Source organism: Lemur catta, chromosome 10 (assembly GCF_020740605.2).
Source record: "Lemur catta isolate mLemCat1 chromosome 10, mLemCat1.pri, whole genome shotgun sequence".
Lineage (NCBI taxonomy): Eukaryota > Metazoa > Chordata > Mammalia > Primates > Lemuridae > Lemur > Lemur catta.
In genome coordinates, this window is record NC_059137.1 from 10,499,084 (window position 1) to 10,520,361 (window position 21,278).

A 21,278-nucleotide genomic window follows, 5' to 3' on the forward strand; every position below is an offset into this window, starting at 1 on the left:
GGGATTTCAGACCCTCCCGCCTCCCTGGCCAGGCACCTTCGTGCAGTGCAGAACCCTTGTACAACTGTACGTGGTGACCCTGCCCATAAGGTCAAACATCAGCCAACCTAAAGTCCCCCAACAGAAACTGGGCATTAGAGGCTGTGACAAGCCTCAATGGCTCAGGAAGGTGCCTGTCTCCGAGTCTCCCCCTGCTTTGGGTCTCACGGCCCTGGGACAAAAAGCTAACCCCAGACAAGAACTTTTCATCACTCCAGGCTGTCCACAGGACCCTACAGGGTCTGGCCCCAGACAACCTGCCCAGACAAGCTCTGTCCACTCAGGTCTTTGCATGCCACTTTCGTGAGGAAGCCTCTGTGGCCCCTTGTTGGGATGAGGTGCCTTGCTGGGCCCCACAGGCCCCCAGTTTCTTCTGCTGTGTTTCTTGTCTCCCCCCCATGAGGCTGTGTGCTCCCTAAGAGCAGACTGGGTCTGTGTCACACGCAGCCACGCCCTGGGTGGGTGCACCACGCGTATGTGGGCTCATTAACTCAGCAGGCGTCGAGGGCTCCACTCCTCTCTGTCAGTGCAGGCAGCCCAGGGGGCGGGGTGGGGTGGAAGGGAAGCCGCCCCCAGAAGCAGCAGCGTCTGGACTGAGATTGGGAGGAGGGGAGTGGGGCATCCCAGGCCCAGGGACAGCATGTGCACAGGCACGGGGTAGACAAGCCAGCTCAGAAACCCACAGGCCACCGGCCAAAAAGCTCCAGAAGGCTGCCTGGCTCTGCAGGTGTCTACAGACAGCATGAAGCAGGCGTAAGGACACTGGCGTTCTCTGAAGCTCTGTTGGTTCTAGATCAAGATGCTGAAGGGGCCAGGAGACAGACAAGCCCAGAAAAGGAGGCAGACGTTGGCTCAGTGTAAGGAAGAACTTTCTCATTCCCGGTACACCCTGCCCATTCCCTCTGAGTTCCTCACACTCCTCAGGGTCTCCACGGCCCCCTCGGTACCCTTCTAACCGCGCTGAACCCTCTGATAAAGCTGTTCCATTCACATCAAAACCTCCCAGAGGCAGGACCAGAGTCTGGCATCCCAGCCAAGAGTTTGGCACAAAGGAGGCTTCTCTGAATGCTGCTGAATTAAATGAAGACCTCACTGGATCAGGTAGTGAGTTCCCCATCACTGGAAGCATTCAAGATGGAGGTGCTGTTTGGGGGTGCTGAGGGGCTTCCTCCAGTGGATGGGAGCTCAGATGAAAGTGCCTCAGGGATCTTTGGAGACTCTTCAACGTACTGCAGACAAAGGAAATGGGCTTACCTGTGGGTCAGGAGGGTGCGCAGGCCCCGGGGTGTGGCAGAGGTTGTTCGGGCTCCCTCCATGGGGCATGTGGCTGGGCTGTCCTGCCATCCTGCATGCCAGCCTCACAAGGGCACGGGCTGCAACAGAAAATGGGGCCTGTTCACTTTCTCCTCAAGAGGGTCCTCGGAGGGGGTGTGCGCTGAGGTGCAGAGCAGTTCAGTGACCTGCCCATGGTCACCCAGGTCAGAAGCGGTGGGGCTAGGACCCAACACCCCAGGTGACATATTGTTCCTCCACTGCACCATCCTGGCTAGTTGCTAGGATTTTCCCCACTGGAAAGAGGGAGAAACCAAGGCTCCCAGCAGGGAAACATCTATCGGTGCACCCCAGGCCAGCAAGGAAAGCACCAGATTCAACCCCACATCTGCCGGAGTTCAAGGCCTTGCTCTTTCCATAGCACTTTCCATACAGAGCTGCCTCTCGGGGAGCAGTTCTGTACTCCTGTCCCCACATAAAGCCAGGTTAGCAGCCTGGGTGGTCAGGAGACAAAGACCTGGGTCAGACTACAAGTGGCAACTGCAGGAAGGATCCCACATCCCTGTCCTGGCTGGGCCCTGGTGCACCGGCACACGGCACCGGGAGGGCCGGGGCCCATGGGTCCTGCTCACCGCCCTGCACAGACCTCCGAGCAAGAGCAGAGCCCTGTGCATGAAGGAGCAGCCCCCTCAACCTCCAGGGCTTGGGCTGCCTGAGAGTCAAGGATGCTGGCCACAGGTAGCCATGGTAACTGATCAAGCACCCACTACGCGCCGGTCCTGAACTGAAGGCCATTTGAGTATCTCCCTCTTCTACTCCTGGTGCTGGAGGCAGACTCTGGGGCAGGGTCGGAGGCTCATGTGTACAGAGGAAGGTGTGTGGCCCAGGGGAGAGCCGGCACCCAGCCACCGCAGTCCCTCTTAATGCAAGGAAAAAGCCCTCCTTCTCGGCGGCAAAGACCCACAAGCATTCTGCAGCACCTTCCCCGTGCCAGGGCCAGGCCTGGGCTCCCACAGGGCATCATTCAAGCACGTGATGATATCCCCAAACCCACTGCTGCTGCTTCTACCAGACCCACCCTGGAAGTCCCAAGGGCACCTCCTGCTTGACCACTCCCTAGACAGAACCCCCATGAGGACAGACCCAGGCCAGTGGAGCAACTGCACTGCAGCCCCTGGGGAGCCAGAAGTCCCTGGAATGGACGGCCCCAGGGGTGGTCCTTACTCAACAGCTGAGGGGGTGAGTGTGAAGTGCAGGGGCCCCTGCCTCAGGGCAGAACACCCCGAGGTATGACTCACTCCAGAGACCCTGGCATGGTCAGCGGGTTTGGTCTGAGATGGCACCTTGGCCTGTCTTCCTCCCATTCCCAGTCCCGCCTCCCCACTCCCTTACTAAATCTCTTGCCCTGTGTCCTAGTCTCAGGGTCAGCTTCTGGAGGACCCAACCTAAGATCATCTCTCCCTAGACAGACCTGCCTCTTGCCATCGTTCACCCGGCCACCTGCGTCCTGGCGCCCGACCAGCCCAGTCTCAAACTGAGAGTCTCCCCAGGTCCGCTGGATCAGCGAGCCCCACCTTGTGCCCCACCCATGCCCCCAGTAACACAAGGAGGTCTGGGCAGTGGGAGGGGAATCAACTCCCGCTGGGGCTGTCACGGCCAGGGCCCCTGAGATCCGCTCACTGTGTCCTGGGCCGCAATCGCCCTTCCTTCCTCCCCAGGGACGTCTATGACACCCGCTGACATGTGCCTTTGGAGGCACCCTGAGCCTCCCCAGAACCCGGCTGGCTCCCAGCACTGTTCCTCCTCTGCGTCCTCAGGCAGCCCAGCTCCCCATCACACACCTTCCACGGCTGCTTTGGGGTAAACGTGCTCTCCAGCACACAAAGGAGACCATGGAAAGTGAGGCCACAGGGGAGCAGATGGTGCAGACTGCAGAACGCACCCAACTCAGGGTAGGAGGGGTCCTCAGTGCTGAGAGCTCTGCCAACCACGGCCCGTGCAGTCTCTCCTGCCTGTGAAGCTGCTGAAACTCCACCAACTTTGGCCCACAGGTATGGCCTTCGCTGGGGTGCGTCCCAGTGTGTACAGATAAACAGGTGGACCTCACTCTCCTCTCTCTGTGCACACAGAGCGTTACTCGGATCAGCGTCGCCTGCCAGGCAATATGGGGTGTGCCTGCGTCTCTCCCTCCCCACACACCCCCCTCTGCCTCGTGCAACCCTCAGCTCCCACCTGCACAGCTGGGCCTCCCAGCGCCTGGCGCTCTCCCGCCAAGCCCTGAAATGCAGATGGGACCAGGCACCCTCAGCTCTCCGCCATCTGGGCTGAGTTCTCGCACTGGAGCACACCCCCCAAGGGTGACACAGTGGAGGACCTGGGGTACAGAAAGCCCCAGGATAAACAGATAAACACGAGCACCTTCCCCAGGCATCTCTGTTACTCAGGGGGGAATATGAGAGGGAGCAGAATGTAAAATGCGCATGAATTTGAAGATAAAACCGGAGACTCCTGCAGACTCTGCAGCCGCTTCGGGCTGCACCCCCACACCCCTCAGGGTGACATGTTCACCGTCCTCTGCCCTTAGGGAGACCTCCAGGGCAAGGTTGGAGGAGAACCATCTTCAGCAAGAAGGTACTGTCTTTATCTCAGAGTGCAGCAGTCTCTGCCTGCAGGCCACCCCGCCAAGGTCACGCAGGCATGGCTCACCTGCCCACCAGCACACCTGCCCCGGGTTTCCCATGGATGGGAAACCACGGCAGCGTCCGTCTCTGGGTGCCCCTTCCTTCGTCCCACCTCACCCAGTTCCAGACTCAAGGGCTTTGGAGCCGGCCTCAGTGTGCATCTTGACCCTGTCACTCACCAGCTGGGACCCTGGACAGGAGCCCAGCAGGTACTTGCGAATGTCATTCCAGCCTTCCCCAAGTGGCACTGACAGCACCCTCCAACAGCAGTGGCCAGAGTCAGCAGCCTGCACGTCTCGGTAGCTCATCCTGTGGCCTCACACGTGCCCCAGGAGCATGGCAAGTGGGGCCTGGGCCACATCAGAAATAACAAGAACAAAACTGACAGTGACAGCTAACAACTGCTGGGTCCTGGTGGTGCTGGGCCCTCCCTATATGCTTCACCTCTGAGTCCATCTCAGTTTAACAATCACCCCATGAGATAAAGTCTGTTATGGTCCCACTTTACAGATGAGAAAACTGAGGAGCAAGGAGGTTAAGAGATTTGCCCAGGTCCCATGGACCACAGGGAGTAAAACCAGGACTCAAACCTATGATGGCATCTTTGTCCAAACCACTGTGCTGTGCCCCTCACAGATGCTTACAAGGCAACATGGCATCTTCCTTTCCAGCTGGCTCCGTGCAGAACAGCCCTCTCTCCACTTAAGAACGGGGCCTATGCTGATGTGCAGGGGTGATCCCAGGGGCCTCTGGGAAGGGGCTCTCAGGCAGGAGCCCCTAGGACTTTGGCCTCTGGACCACACCAAGCTGACACAACACCACTGTTTCTCCACCTTTTCTGCCAACCCCGTGAGGCTTTGGCAAATTACTGCTCCTAAGAGCTGCTTTGTCCAGAACCTGAGGGAACCTGCTATACCACACTCCCCAGAGAGGAGGAGGGGCCCTGGTTCCAGGAAAGCAGCAGCCAAGGAGGACTCTACAAGTCCCTGCCCACCAAGTGCCAGAGAGGGCCACTACAAAGGGGAGAGAGGGAAGGAGTGGGAGGGAGGGAAGCAGGAAGGACACGAAGGTTTTCTGAGCACTTTCAGTGGGCCAGGCCTTTTCCATTCATCCTTGGGGCTGCTGGTAGACCCATTTTACAGATGAGGAAACTGAGGCTCAAAGAGAGGAGGCTCAACACCATTCAGCTGATAAGCTGCAGAGTGGGGAGTCAAACTTAGACCTGTGACTCAAAATCCCCTCCTGGTTCCAAGGAGTCCACTGCCTCCTGGGGCCCTCCAGGGGTGTCAGATTTTAAGGAATTTGCATTCTGTTCGTCCACACCCCAACCGAAACCCAGCCCCTTACTCTAGAAATTCCTGCCAGAAACTGCTCCTTAGGGGGTTCAAATGCAGAAAGACCAAGGCAAAGGGGGTGTTGGAAGGACAAGGCGTGGGGAGCAAGGAGAAGACCCTCAGCACGTGCACATGGGCACCTCTGGGTAACACAGGGAGCTGCCTGTCCCCGGGATTCTGAGGCTCCCGCCAAGCTGCAGAACAATGAGGCAGTGGCTGCCAAGCCCAAGTCAGGGGCCAAACATCTGTGGAATGCAAGACCCGGAGCCACAGGCCACACTGAACACCACCTCAAAGAGGGCCTTTCTTCTGCATCGAGCAAAGGCTCTGCGTCTCCAAGGCACGGAGGACACACACTGCGGCTTCCCAGCCTGGGTTCCCAACTTCGGCGTGAACAGCAACAATAAGCTGCCCCGTGTCGTGTGCCTACCAGGCACCTAGGGTAAAGTGAGGCTGGCTGGGGAGCCGGGGTGCCTAGGTCCAGATCCTGCCCCTATTTCATCTGACCACACAGCATCTCAGTTTCCTCATCTGGAAAATGGGGCTATTAGTAAGATCTTCCTCTTAGGGTCAATGAGAGAAGGAAATGTGTTAATAGATGTAAACTCCTTAGAACAGAGCTGGGCACGTGGGAAGGGCCATCTGAGGCTTTAGCTGCCATGAGCATCATTTGCGCTAACCCTCACTGTAACGTGGAGGAGCGACTGTCTCCATGCGACAGACATCAGAACTGAGCTCATAGGGCCAGGGCCTTGCCCAGGGTCACACAGCTGGTAAGCCACAGAGCCGGGGCTGCTGGACCCCAGGTCTCTGCTCTGTGTCCCACACTGCATGGCCTCTTTGGGACTGCTCTGGAGCAAACGTCATCATTTACGTGAACTGTGGCTACCTTTACAAAGCACTCTGACGTGCTCCCCCCTGCCCTGGCCTTGGACAAAGGTCTTACTACCGTGAGGCATGACCCTAGGGAGACGTGGGCTTGGGTTTGATCCAGGCACTCCCTGGAAGGGACTGGATGCTGCCCTGGGTGGGGCTCTGAGGTTCCAAGTGGGCTTCCTGACCAAGACTGTCACCTGGTTGTTGCCTCCCAATTTCTAGAAACTTCATCTCCTTTGCCTCCTGCCAAATGCCACACCTTGTGGAGGCTTGTGGCTCACTGTGGGCCTTCCAGTGAAAGATGATCCGAGACACCAGGAAGGCTCTGGCCAAGGACTCTGATTGGAGCAGGTTTGGGGGCCTAAGCATGCCAGGCTGTGCAGTGGGGTCTCAAGGAGGTGCATTCGTACATGTATTTTATACCTCACCTTGTTCTAAAACCCTGGGGTGGTACCGCAGCGTGTGTCCTGCCTACGGTTTTCCGTGCCTTTGTGTGCATGTGCACGTGTGGCCAGGGGACGTCTGATGTCCACAGGCTTTGCGTGCAGGCACAGTCTCGATGCGCCCACTGAGGCCGCAGGTAGAGGTGGCAACAGCCGACGTGGCTCCCGGCTGACAGGTGCTGCCAAGCCCGGGAGAACCACACAGAGGGCCATGGAGGTGGGCGCAGCTGGATGCTGTGCTCCACGCCAGTTTCTCTGGGAAAGGGCCCCCTCGCAGTCCCTCCAGCCGAGTGACCAGCTTCACAGCACGTTTCTCTAAAGCAGGAAGCCATCCCTGTGGTTTCACACTCATACACACGTGGTCTTCCTTCCTCTCCCTGGGTGAGTAACCCAACGCCAGTGCCAGCACCAGCACCAGGGGCTATTTCTGCTTGTCTGCTGGCTCCCGGTGGCAGAGCCTAGGATGGATGCTGCTGCCTGGGGCCTTCAGCCAGCCTGGATGGGCCCCACAGCCAGCGCTGCCCGACACACCTGGACAGAGATGGAGATCTGAGGCCCAGCTAGGAGACGTGACAGCTCATGGCACCTGGCCACCAACAGGGTCAAGACCAGACCAGCTTCAGCATCAGCCAGTATCCACTGGTGATGTGACATCTCCCAAGAAACCTGCGTGCTGTCATCACCCCATTTTACAGATGAGGAAACTGAGGCTCCACAGAGAAACATAACTTGCCAAAGTAAGTCCCCATGGTGGAGAGAGCTGCCACTGAACCTGCTTCTCAGAGAAAGACACTCAGCTGACGGAAGCGTCCCAGCTCAAGGCCAGGGGCAGTAAGGAATGACCCCTCCAAGCAGACTGGTCGGTGGGGAGGACGGTACTCGCAGCCCAGCAACGGAGCACGCACCACGTAGGCACCAGGCACGTGCCAAGTGCTGCACATACCTCGTTCGACCTCAGACACTCCAGGCGTCGGCTGCTGTAATCCGCATCGCGCAGAGGAAACAAAAGTTCAGACAGGTTAAGCGATGGATCCAAGGTCACACAGCAGGCGGCAGGCAGAACTGACACTTGAAACCAAGTCTTTCTTGGTCCATGCTGCCTCGGAAGAGGGCACAGATGAATAAATGAACGAACAAACGAGCCCTGACCCAGGGCTTTGGCTCTGGCTGCCGTGTCCTTTCCCAGCCCTGGCGCCCACCCCCGTCTGGTCTCGGGATAAGCAGATACCAAGTCATCACTTGACCGGAAGCAGCCAGATCTCGGGCCAGAGTCAGGACGGCCTGTAGCGCTGGAGGGATGAGCCACAGATGGTGTCTGGTTTCTGAACGGGTCCTGTGTCCCTCACACTCCCCTCACCCCCACCCTGCCAAGCCACACGTCCTGCTCGGATTCTGCGACTCCACAGCGGCGAGTGGAAGCCAGGCTTCTCCAAGGTGCGGAGACCCGGGCCGCTTCTGGAAGGAGGGTGCAGGCCATGCAGGGAGGCTCCTAACGGCCCTTCCTCAGGGCAGCAGGGCCTCCCCCAAAGGGTGGGCCTGCAGGACCTGGGGTGCGCTGGCCCGGGACCATGCAGTGCCTACCCAGCCAGTGGCTGCCTGGGATGGCGGGCCTTTCTTCCCACTCAGTACCTGTACCCCGTCTCTCCCTCCCAGCTCAGCTCTCCCCACCCTGCACCCCCATCTCTCTCTCCAGCCTGGGATCTCTCTCTGGAGCTCCCCAACCATCTACAGTCACAGGCGCTGCAGACTCCCTTGCCCGAGTCAGAGCTTTGGTCTGCCGTTCCCTGGGTCCACATCTCAGCGACAGGGGGGCCCCTCTGTCTGCCCCAGACCCAGCAGGAGCCCAGGCTCGTCCCCCAGGTGCCTCACCCTCCCCTGGGGCGCACCTCTGGTCTTTATCCAGTCCTGCTGACTCCTCTTCCAAACAAGTCTTCACTCACCCAGGGCCCGTGCCCTGTGCTGGCCTCAGCCTTTCCCAGTGGGGCCCCTATGGTCACCTCCTGTCTACTCTTCCAGCCCCCATGCCCCCCTCAGACCCAGCCTCCAGCCCACCGTGGAAAGGTTTTCCTAACAGTCAAGTCTGAACCCGCCGATCCCACCCAAAGCTCTACCGCAAAAGGTCCACATGCCCGAGCAAGGCATTCTCGGCTCTGCCTAGCTGGCACCAGCCCGCCCTCCTGTTTGCCCCCAACTCCCCACCCCAGCTCCTACATGCAGCCACACTAAAGGGCCTCCCTTCCCCAACAACACAGCACCCTGGTCCTTCCGGGCCTTTCCACATGCTCGACGCAGCCTGGAAGACCCACAGTCTCACTCATCCATCAGGACTGTGTCTCTGGGCCCTGCTCAGGCTCGGCACCTCTTGTGGGACCTTGGGGAAGTCCCGTCCCCTCCCTGAGCCTGGATGTCCTCATCCACAAAGAGGAGGAACAGCCCGACCTCCCGGGGTGGCCGGGAGGACTCTGTGGGTACACAGCGAACCACCAAGTGACACTCGGGCCCCCTCCTCCCTCCCCCATGTGACGGCATCCGCGTGGCTTTCTCCCTGAAGCCGGCTGTTCAGTGCACAGACTGCTCCCTCACCAGCACGTCTGCCTCCTCTGCTGGTCTTCGAGAGCGGACACTGATTTTAGCATCTTTAAACTTCCAGTGCCTCACCCAGGGCCTGGCGCAAAGCGGGTACCCAGTGGGAGCTGGGTGAATGACTCTGGTGAAGGGGGCTCCTCCTACCCTCCCGAAACCCCAGAACACCTCTCTGCTAGTGCTCAGAATTCCTGTGGGCACAGATCAGACCACACACTGCAGGGTTTCTCAGGGCCTTTTTTAAAAAATTGGGGAGGATCCTGATCACCTTTCACTTCCTCCTTTTTGGATAATAAAACCCAATTCTGAGGAAAAACGTGGGAGCTGTAAACATTTTCTCTCTCAGTTAAAGGAGCAGTGAGGCATCTGGTTTCTGCCCCGGAAGGCCCTTGGCTCTCTGGTCCCAGCCTCCTTCAAGACGAAGCCAAGACCCCCCGATTGCTCCCCCAGGGCGCCACACACGGCATCCCAGCACAGCCCCGCCGTGATGTCCACAGCCCCCCATTTTACAGATGAGGACACTGAGGCACAGGGAAGTTAAAGTGACTTGCCAAGCGCAAGCAGCTGGTGAATGGCATGGCCTGTATTTGAACCCAGATCCAACTCTTTGCAAAGTCTGGGTTTTAGTATCATTTGACTGGGGCGATCCTTGGAGATCACCACAAAGCCAGGAGCCGGTGGGATCTCACGCAGCCAGGACCTCACTCTGCAAGGAACATCAGGCTCGCTGGCAGACCCACTGTCCCCATGACCCCTGCCCTCCTGGGAAGTGAACTTGCTCTCTCCTCAAGGCCTTGGCAGGCTCCGCTCTCCCTGCCTGCAATGAACTGCCTCCCAGAGAACTCTCCTCCTTCAGTGCCCAACCCAGGCATCCCCTCCAGGCAGCCTTGCTGGACTCCCCCAGTCACTCGCAGCTCCCCAGCCTGGACGCTTTTGCCTAATCATGTGTCTTCCTCTCCCTCAACATGGAGATTTCCTTGAGGGCAGAGACCAAACTACTCACCTCCATGGCCACAGCAGGCGGCAGAGGAAGGGGTGGGTAAATGGCTGCTGACCCAGTACAGAAATACTTGAGGCCAGGAGGGAGACGCCTGGCACCCCTGGCCAGCTCATCCCTGGGGGTGCGAGGGAGAGCCTGGGGCTTAAGGGAAGGATCGATTTCGGAGCAGAAATCCCTGTACTCCCACATTCTGTCTCAGACCATGGCTACCACCCTGCTAGCCAAGAGTGGAAGGAGGAAGCCAAGGGCAGCAGCCCCCAGGGCCCTGGGGGGCTTCAGTGTTTGTAAAAAGCTTGCCCTGGGTCCTGGGGGAGCATCCTCAATCCCATTCAGCGGCCTCTACATGGCGCAAGTTGTTGAGCTGTTGACCTCCCCTAATTTTCTCTCCTTCCTGCAGGAAGGGGCAGCCAAATCCCACCCCAGAGAGAGAATTGCTTATTCTGCTTCCCTTGCAACTTCAGGCGAAGCCCAAGGATTACTCAGTATGAAACCTGCTATCAGCAGCCGCCCCTGCCCCCGGGTGGCAGCGAAGGTCCTGCCAGGCTGATGGCACTGGCTGCACAGGCAGCCCCCGTTGGCAGGTGGTTGAGCGAGCAGTGATGGCAGAGGTGCAGCCAGGCCCCCAAGTCTCTCGGGCCCAGCTCCCTGTCACTTGCTGGGCACACCCCTGAGGGCAGCAGGACAGGGCGAGCAACTCTCCACAGCAGGAGGCAGGGAAAGGCCGGGTACCTTTCGAAGTGGCTCCTGAGAAGCTCCAGGGAAGGTCTGCTCAGCTCTGGGTGGAGGGTGGACGCGAGCTGCCAGGGCCTCTCTGTGCCAGGGCGGGTGAAGGAGGAAGGGCCTCTGTCTCCATACGGGATTTCCCCTTCAGTCCCCAGGCACCAAAAGGAAACTCCCCCACCACACGCTGCTCCAAAAATAGCTCTGGCTGCCACCTTCATGGCGAATGGAACTTGTCACAGCCACCATGGAGCCCGCTGCTCACCAGGGACTGGAATCTAATGGCAGCAGCCGCGCAACGGTCTTGGAGCCAGCGTGGCCTGGAAAGTAATCAGAGTCGACCGTGGGATTGGCCAGTGCTGCTCCTCCATCGTACCCACCAGGAAACTGAGGCAGGAGGGTAAGTGATAGCCCTGATTCAGCCCTCCAAGCTCTGCCAGCCCCCAGCCCTCACCTGCAACCAGGCGCCTGGAGGGCAGACACCAGATTGCAGGGGTCTGGGCAGGACGGGGCCCTTCCCCTGCGCTCCACCCCACCCATCCCCACTGGGGCCTAGCAAACGCTAGGAAGCATAAAAATTGTTGCTGTCCCTTTAAAAGCTTAACCCTTTCTATTCTCTCCTTTGTAAGCTGGGCCAAAAATGTTGGTTGCCCATGAAAGAGGAGAGCCCTGGCAGGCGGCAGTCCTGGGTTCAAGTCCTGGCTTTGCCGTGTGCCTGTGTTCTCATGGGTAGAACAGGGACAAGAATAGCATCTATGCCCAGCTGCTGGCAGGTTACAAGACACCACACGAGTCAAGAGTGCTTAGCACTAGGCCTGGCACACAACAGACACCCGGTCAATTATTATCACATCCTCATTCAGGCCTGTGCTCTACAGAACGAGGACTCCAAGTGGTCCTGCCTCCCCTTCCTTCCACACATGCCTCCAGCTGCCTTCTCCGCACAGGGCCTGGGCTGATGGCTGGGGACCCCATGACCACTCAGACAAAGCTCCTGCTCTTATGGGGTCCCCAGGAGAAAGGCCCGGAACCGACAACCACAAGCCAGAAAAGAGCATGACAGTGCCCTGGGAAAAGGACTGATGGCTTCTGCTTCTGGCTAGGCCAGGTCATGGGCAGCTGCTTACACCAGGTAGAGCCTGAGGGGGCCAGAAGGATGGACAGGACATGGGCAGAGCCGAAGGGAATTCCTGGCAGAGGATGCAGTGGGATCATGGGCTGGACCGATCTCCCGCCTGTGGGAGGAAGTCTGGGTGCCGCGGGCCAGCCCTAGCCCCAGTCCTTAAGGAGAGCTCTCCGCGGCCAGCACCTGCCTCCTTCTTCAGAAGGAGAGCCCCCTCTACCCTGGGCAAAGCACCCCCGTGCCCCATCTGCAGCCCCACTGCCACCAGGACTGACAGAGGCATATGGCAGCTGAGGCCCGGGAGGACACGTCGAGTGAGATCCTGGCACTGGGCTCGGCCACTTGCCGCACACCTTCCCCGCTGGCCGGGCCCGACTGCCGGGCATGTGCCAGGTGCCAGCCCCCTCGGCTGGGCCTCGGCCAGCCGTTCCCAGGCCCTGGTGCACGCAGCAGCCCCTGAGGAGGTGGTGGCCACAGACCCGTGTCCTCCACAGCCCTGCTAGTGGGTGACGGGCCAGACTGGGACTGAGCGTCACAAGCTGCAGCACAATCTCCATGCGGCGGAGCAGGGTTTGGTGTAACCAGGCAACAGCGTTGTCTTCATCCAGGCCTGCCACCAACACGGTGTTCTGGGGCTGGCACACGATCTCAGCTTCTGGGGCCACACCAGGCGCCCTATGCACCTTCCCGAGTTGCTCTCACCAGGATCCTCGCTGAGGCCCAGAGGTGGGCCCGGGAAGAACGTGGCCACCTTTAACTGCCCATGAGTGACTTCAGCTCTGAGTTGTGGTGTGTGTGGTACCGTGGCCCAGAACTCACATGGCCTGGACTCTCACAGGGCAGGATGGTGGGGAAACTGAGGCCTGTTTCTGGGCCTGTTTCCCCACCTACTATATGGGTGGGTCGGACTCCACGGTCTAGAGGATCCTTCTTGTGCTGATATTTTTTTTATAAGGCTGACGGGATTTGTGACTCACTGGGGTGCTCCAAACCTGCACTTGAGGATCACGTGTCTAATCATGTGGTCATTTCTGGGCACGAGAAAACCGGATCTCCTGGGTCTGGAATTGCTAAGGGGGTCTGTCCTCTGGCCTTGGAACGCTTCTTCAGCTTTCCAGCCGCTGAACACTGCCCTCCCTGTGCACGGTGAGCCACAGCCACACAGGGGCACGGCTCAGACACCTCTGGGCCACGGAGGTGGTATGCATTTGGGGGTGTCGCATACAGAGCACCCCCCAAGTGCCAGGTACGAGGCCACATCCTTCAGGGCTATCAGCAGCTTGTGTGCTCACAAAGCAACCCTGTCAGGCAGACGGTGTGTCATTTGACAGATGAGGACACCGAGGTTCAGAGAGGTCATGTGACCTGCTGGAGGCGTCCTGGCTGGAGGGAGGCAGAGCTTGGATGGGAACGCAGGCCCGAGTCCTCGCCTGGACACCCTCTGCAGAGGCTCCTGCCCGCAGTGAAGGAGCAAATGGGGTGGGCTGGGCCAGATCAAAGTGCTCAGCTGTGCTGCAGAATCACAGAAGGGGCCACTGATTCCAGCTTGGGGCACCGCAGGGGCCTCGGGGAGGCAGTGCCTCTGACTGGGACTGGCAGGCCAGGCAGCGAGGCGGTGGGGGGGCTGCCTCCACGGTCATCTCTTTGCAGTTCCCTCCTCTGTCAACTGGAGGCTGTGGGCTTGTGGGGCTGTTGTGAGGCCCAGGTGAGGTATTCTACACGCAAATGAAACACCAGCCCAGGACTATCAGGGCCCAGGGAGACACAAGAGCTTAATCAGTGGGGCTCCTATTACTGTTATCATAAACACCCAGCACTCGTTCACCAGCAACATCTCTGCACCAAGTATTTCTGGCAACCCACTTTCTAGGGGACCCCAGTCTCGTGGACAACCAGGCCCTTGGGCCTGTGGACATGGCCGGAGGCGTCCAGGGACTCTGGGGGGGGGTCCCCCTGTCAGGAATAGGAGAGAGGCCACACCAGCCCCTGCTTCATCCTCCCAGACGCTGGGAAACGATGGCAAAGCATTTCACAAATTCACCGGGGCAATGAACCTGAGCGGTCCCCTCCCCCCACTGTCTCAGTAAAATAAATCTCGGCCCGCTGCTGGCGAGATACCCTATATATTTACATGACGCTCCTGCCTCATGATCACAGGGCACGTGGTTCCGGCAGGCGGCATGTGGCAGGGATGACAGTGGTCCTAGGAGAGTCACTATTTTCCGGCGACTTTTATTGTCCATTATATCCTGGTGTTTACAGGGCTCTGCTCCGGGCCTGGCAGGAATATTACACATGGTGGGGCCAGGAGGCCTTAATATTCCAGTTGCAGTGTTGCAGATCCATCCTCGGGTCTCATCCGTCTGACCACGTCTTTGTGTGACGCTGAGACCCCAGCAGCTCCAGGGCCTCTGGCAGGGAGGGCTGGGGGGCCTGGAGGCACAGACATTCCCACCCAAGCTACCGGCTTAGCTCCAGTCTGCTGTTTCAGCCTGGGCACACTCCTAACGCTGTGGCCTTCCCTGGGCACTCGAGGGGCTGTGCGGAGGGGCTGGGTGCAGAGGTGCGCTAAGCTGGAAAATACTGGCTCACAAGAGCTGCTTGTTAAATTTTCAGGGATTTTGTGAGACAGCTGATAGCACATTGGTTGCTTGAAATCAGCCACAATAGGAATATTTACATCATGGAAACTGGCAAATGCTACAAATCAGGGATTTATACAAATCCCCCTCGCCCTGGTGCTGTTTGTTAGACACTCACCAGCATACCCCAGGGAGGGGTGTCCCGGGGGCTATCTGGAAGGACACAGGGACTTAAGAGTCAGAGATGAGAGTCCTGACTTCATCAACCACTTGCTGTGTGTCCTAAGGTAAGTTATTTTCCTTTATGAGCCTCAGCTTCCTTATCTGTAAAATGGGCCATCCCTAAACTCCTAGGGTTATTTTGAGGACCACAGCACCTTATGGAAATTTCCCTGGGTAATGTCTGGGATGTAGTAGATAGCTACTACCATTAATATTGTTATCACTAACATCAGTATTAGTATCAATAATGAATAACTATTATTCATCACTCACTGAGCACCTGCTCTGTATCTGTCATGGGTGACATGACAAGTTCTTCTGGGCAGCTCTTGATGGTCTGCAGAGGGATTTTGACCACACCATCTCAGGGAGCCTCATGACAACCTTGAAAGGTGGGCAGAGCAAGCATGATGTCCATTTCTGGGATGAGGGAATGGGGGCTGCGGGTGGGTGTGACTTGTCCGAGGCCTGTGCCAGGGGTCAGCAAGGTGAGGCTTAGCTCTGGGTCCACCTCTCCTGCTGCAGGCCCACCATGGCACCCATCTCTGATCTCCCAGGCCCAACCAGGCTGACCCTTCATGGTGCCCGGCAGATCCGAAAACGAGCCCACAGAGGACAGAAGGACCCAGTGGCTGGGGGGGCCTCCAGGTCTAGGATCCTGGGTTCCAGTCTCGGCTACGTGGCCTTCCTGCTCCAGGTCTGCCCCCTCTGTGCCCTGGAATCCCCAACAGAAGCCCGAAAGGGCTGCACTCCAGATGCTCTGGACCCTGATGTCCAAGAGTCTGTCTCCAGGCTTCCTGGCGTGGCCAAGTGTCCCTCTGTTCCCTATGGCCAGGGAGAACTCAGGTGTATCGACATCTGCTCTGCCCCAGCTGGACCCCAGGTGAGCCAGATCCTCTCGGGCAGGAAGGAAGAGGGGAGTGAGGCAGGGCAGGGCTGTCACGCACCTATGCTGGGCCCTGCCATCTCACCCTGCCAGGCACGGCTCATGCACCCATTTCACAGACGAGAAAACTAAAGCTCAGAGAAGGGAAGTCCCTCCCTGGGTATTAACAGACGATTCACACCCTGAGCTGGCAGCCTCCAGAGCTCGCAGCTGGGGTGCCCAGCAGAAGTCAGGAAGCTACCAAGCCCCTCAGGTCTGACACCTTGGGGCCCACAGATGGGACACTTCTGGCAACCAGGCCTCAGCCACTGGCTGAGGAACATTTCCATGAAACAGCAGAGTGAGAAAAGTGCAGGCAACTCTGATGACTCAAACAACCTTTGACATGAGGAGGTGGGCGGAAGCAGGCAGCATTTCTGGTGGGTTTCACTTCACTCCTTAGAAGAATGCGTCACTAGATTTTGTTTAATCAGCACTCACCCCGACCATCAACAGGGACCTGCATTCACCGGGTCACCTCTCGGCTGGCTTATCCCCGCAGTAATCACGGACTGGCAGGTGGGGCCACCTCCTCATTTCATGGACAGGGAGACGAACGTTGGGGGGGGTTAGTTCAGGGACACAGCAGGGACATAAGTCTTCAAACTCCTTTGTCAAGAGGTTAATATTTCTATTTGTGTGGATAAGAAAAGGGAGACCCTACAGAGCTTTAAAAGAAAGAGCCGGAGGAAGAACTCACAGCTGAACAGCACTGCAGTGAGGCCCCCGGCCAGCCCGGAGAGGTTTCAGACATTCTGTGCAGTCTGAATTCTTGTGGGCTGCAGGGTCACGCGATTTCCTTTGCAAGAGGCAGGGTTGAAAAAGTCTGACTGAGGGGGAAGAAGGGGAGGAGGGAACTGTCCACGAGACTAAGAATCATGAGTTTCAGCCCTGGCTGCCCCAGTGACTTGCTGACTAGTCTCTTGCCCTCTCTGGGCCTCAGTTTACCCTTGCATTTACTATGTACCAAGATTTGTTCTGTGTGCTTAAATGTTGTTAACACAGTTAACCCTCAAAACAGCCTTATGAGACAGGTCCATTGTTATCTGCATTTTGCAGAAGGAGGAAACTGAGGCATAGGTACGCTGTCTAGTATAGGTGGAGGAACTGGTCACCTGACTCCAGAATCCACTCCCCTGACCACTGCGTGGCACAGCCCTCCAGGATGCAGCAGGCACTGGCTGCTGTCTAGTGTCCTTCTTGTTCTAACCAGCTTCACATCTGCGGCCTGGACGCCACGGAGCCAGCAAGCCTATGTTTGGAGATGCGGAACCACCCTCCTCAATCTCGGCTACTGCTCTGATCCGCTGCTTTTCCGTGAACTCTGATTTCTCCAGTTCACTCAGTAGCCTTTACAAACCAGAGGCCAGGAGACCCTCGGGAGGCTCCCCGGGTCATGGCGGCCATCGACCCACCTCTTTGAGGCTCGCTGAGAGCCTGGAGTCCAAGCAGGAATGGACGACCCCACTCTGATGTCTGTTTTGGAGTTTTACACTCAGGTCAGCCTCCGGGACCGCAGGAGGGAGACTGCCATTCAGGCATCCAGGAAAGAGAGAAAAAAGCTCTATTCATAGCCAGACAGAGCCCTCTGTGGAAACGATGCTACCGGCGCGACAAGCAACCCAGCTGTGCAAGGGGTTCCCGAAAAGCCTGACCTCGGAGCATCCACGTGGAAGGCTCAAAGGCTTGGGTGGTCACCAAGCTTTTAAAATACGCCTGGATGCTCAACCGTGCAATTCCCAAAGGACTATGGTTCTGACCCAAAACCTGGGCTTGTCTTCCAAAACAAAATTCTTCAGACAACAGACATCTTTTCGCTTACACAAACAGCCTGCCGGTCTCTGTTCTGCTCTCCTTTCTAGAGTAAGGAACACTCATGCTAAGAACAGCCACAAAATCATGTGCTCTCGCTGCAAGGCACAGACTACGCCACACACTTGGGTCCATGGGCTCATCCCAAGAGGTGGGCATTACTACCTTCACCTTGCAGATGAGGAAATTGAGCTAAAAGAGATGCAAATTCACACAACTGGGAGACAGCAGAGGTGGGGCCTGAAATCTGGTGCCAGCCTGTATCATGCAAAGTTGGGGATGAATCCCAGCAGAACCTGCTGTTTGCGTCATTACAAGGCACTCTCACCAGACATGGAAGTGCAGGGAAAGTTCCACGGGGCAGTGCATGTCAAGCCTCGGGCCCTGGACACATACATTCTTCCCCCCACAGACCTGGGGAGAATTCCTGCCAGGGCAGGTGGGGAAGGGCAGGGCCCAACTGCAGTTGGGATAACTCCACAGAGGCTGCCTCAGTCCTGCCTTTTTAGACAGGAATCCGTTAACTGGGAATTTTGTGTTGAACACCCACAAAATCCCCTGAGCTTCATTCGAATTGTTGTGTCAGCATCAAATAATTATTTAACTTGCACGCCATCACTGCCACACTCCCTTCTACTCTGGGAGCAGTAAAGACCCCAAGTCCACTCAGCTGAGGTCTCGTGTTTCACCAGACACCTCAGAAAGACCCTCGAGAGCCCGCCAGGCCACATACTGTATTTTAAAGATGAGGAAACCTAGGCACAGAGCAGAGCAATGATTCAATTATTTGCTCAATCAACAAACACCTGCAGGGCACAGCACCTACCTTGTGCCAGGCAAGGGGGACCCATCTCCATCCTCAGTGGGGCTCTCTGTTTAGAGGCTGGAGCCTCATAAACCAAGAACTATAACCCACTGTGACCGCTGCTCTGCGCACCAGGGTGTGGAGACACAGGGACAGGCACGAGCAATCTCCCTGGGGATGTGGGGGTGCTTCCTCAGAACAGGAAACAGCTCCGAGCAGAGGAACGGGGACAGGACACTCCAGGCAGAGGGCACAGCATGTGCAAAGGCCTAGAGGCCAGGCAAGTCCAGCACTGAGCTGTGTGCTAGAGGCCCGAATGGCAGTGGTGGCAACAGGTCTGTGGAGGGGAGGGGGACTCAGGAAGTAGGATTCACAGGGAACCTCGACTACCTGCATGTGGCTGCCACAGAGCTAGGGCCAGAACCTGGCTCTCTAGGCTCCCATCCGGTGCCGTCCTGCACGCCGCCCTGCTCCCACGGTGCCAAGCCTGGGGACAATCTTACTAATGGGCTATGCGATGCGGCAAGGCCCGAGACGCAGCTCGGCAGCATGTCTGGTCCACCCAGCGCTACACACACGCACTTGGCCTCCCCACCTCTGCCCCGGTCGTCTCAGCTGTGTCCACAGGACCGGGGAAGGAAATGCCTACAGAACCTCCTTCTCAAGAGGCCAGGCTGAGGCCCCATCTCAGGTTCCAAGCTCCAAGATACTCTCTTATTCGGCAAGTATTTGCCAAGCACCTACAGTGTGCCAGGCCCCATGCTAGGCACAGGAAGGGTTCACAAAAGGATGTCAAAACCTTGAACTCACCTCCTCGTCCTCAGTCCTTCTGAGATGGGCAGGGCTGGAACCGCTGCTCCCACTTCACAGGAGGGGAGAAGTGAGGCTCAGAGAAGCTCTGGGACTCCTTGCTCAAGATTACTCAGCCAGGAGGTATCGGGGCGGAAACGTCTGACCACAGAGCCTTTGCCAAAATAGATAAGGGCCCCTGGGAAACGGGGGTGGCTGGATTCCCCTCCTTCCCACCCCACGGGCTGTCCTGTACCCACAAAGCAGGGGGAGGCCACTGGTAGGCGCTGCCAGGAATGGCGGAGCCCTGTCATTACCGGGAGGGGCCGCTCTCTGGCCCAAAGGAGCAAGGCCAGGACTGGCAGCTTGTGCCAAGTGCTCAGAGGCTCTCAGCCCTCGGTTGTCCTGGCTGAGGCTGCCAAAGGACTCAATGCTGATTGAGTCTGTGTCAAAAACAAAATCCCATCATGCTGAAGACCAATCTACTCATCCACTCGTCTTTGGGGCCTGTATTAAAGCATATCAACGAGTCTAGGACGCAGGGAGTCGGGAGACCCCAGCTCTTCCCTGAGTCGATTCACTGGGGGTGATACTACCTGCTCCTGAGGCCCCAGCCTGACCCTCCCTAGACTTGGCTCCTGTGTGTATCGGCTTCCTCCCTGGGAATGTCACCAGGCTTCCTGGATCCACGGGCCTGTCCTCCTCATTCTTTGTGCCCTCTGTACTGGGCTGAATAGTGTCCTCACAAAACTCATGTCTACCTGGAACCTGGCAACGTGAGTGACCTTTGGAAGTAGTGAGGTCACATGGGATTGGGGTGGGCCCGAACTCAATGACTAGTGTCTTTACAGAAGAGGGAAATTGGACACAGACACACACAAAGAAGAACACCAAGTGACAACACAGGCAGAGGCTGGAGTGATGTGTCTACAAGCCAAGCAACTCCAAGGACTGTTGGCTTCTGGTGAAAGCTAGGAAGAGGAACGAAACAGATTCTCCCTCAGGGACTCCAGCAGCAACCAACGCTGTGACAACTTGATTTCAGGCATCTGGCCTTCAGAACTAGGGGAGAACGAATTTGCTGTTTTAAGCCACCCAGTTTGTGATCATTTACATTAACAGCCCTAGCAAACTAATACGCCCCACCCCCATACCAGGGCGAAGCCGGGGGTCACAGGTGGCCATGACCTGACAGTTCTCAAGGCACTGGAGTCTCCCTCGGGCTCCACTTCTGCCTCTGGTGTGTAGAGGAAGCACATCAGTGGCTCCCAGTCCTGGGAATTTCATAGGCTGAAAAGCTTCCCCCATGTTTTGAAGACAGATGTAAGGTTGCCAACTTTTTCTGGCATGTAAAATAAGATTTCCATCGATTATCACCACCCATCATAAGAGAAAAGACACCTGACACAGAAAGTAGCTAATGCCAGGACGGTCCTTTTGTGTCCTTATTTCACCAGGGACTGGTGGGGACTTCATGCAGCCCCGGGCCTGCCCTGGCCTGGGTCTGGGATTTGGGAACCAGTGAACTCCAGCCACTGTGCTTGGTGACTTTTCTCAATCCTGGCTGAGAAGTGCAGCTGGCCTCCCCCACTCTCCAGTAAATACAAAAAAGGGGCTTTTCTCCCTCTCAGAAAGGTGACCGGTGTGTTCCAGTTAACCCCCTCTGGGGACGGGGCCATCTCCCAGCCCGAGGGAGGGGCTCCCAGGCCAATCAATGAGGCAGCCCCCTGGTGAAGGGGAAAATAAAATAAAATGAAGAGCAGGAGAGGGAGTGAGAAGCACTGACCCTTCTCACGGAAAAAGCAAACTGTGACACTGCGCACAACGTGCAGACATCCCTGGCCGATGACTCCAGCTCTTTTCAGGGTCACCTCATAAACGCGCGCCCAGCCAGAGCGAGAGGCCAGATGCCTGGCACAGGGGAGGAACTTTGAAAACACGTGGCCCTGGTGGCCTAATGACCCAGTGGATGCCGGTCACCCATGCGTGGGGAACGTCGCACCCACATACGGCCCATGACACCCAGTGCCAGGAGAGCACCCCAGGACCAACTGTCGTACGAGTGTGAGAAT

The 21,278-nt window shown here is 57.6% G+C and overlaps 1 protein-coding gene across 3 annotated transcripts in view; it reads right to left on the reverse strand.

Annotated features, from left to right (window-relative positions):
- Positions 1-21,278, reverse strand: part of NEK6 (NIMA related kinase 6) — an 80,349-nt gene that overhangs the window by 38,052 nt on the left and 21,019 nt on the right. The window contains exons 1-2 of one of the 3 annotated variants that reach the window (XM_045563118.1): positions 19,228-19,303; positions 1,294-1,412 (exon numbers count right to left, since the gene is read on the reverse strand). In XM_045563118.1, the coding sequence (XP_045419074.1) occupies positions 1,294-1,383 (90 nt within the window). In that variant the 5' untranslated portion in view covers positions 1,384-1,412; positions 19,228-19,303. Of the gene's footprint in view, positions 1-1,293; positions 1,413-7,588; positions 7,864-19,227; positions 19,304-21,278 lie in introns of those variants that run through there. The other 2 variants (XM_045563116.1, XM_045563117.1) reach the window with 2 other exon arrangements.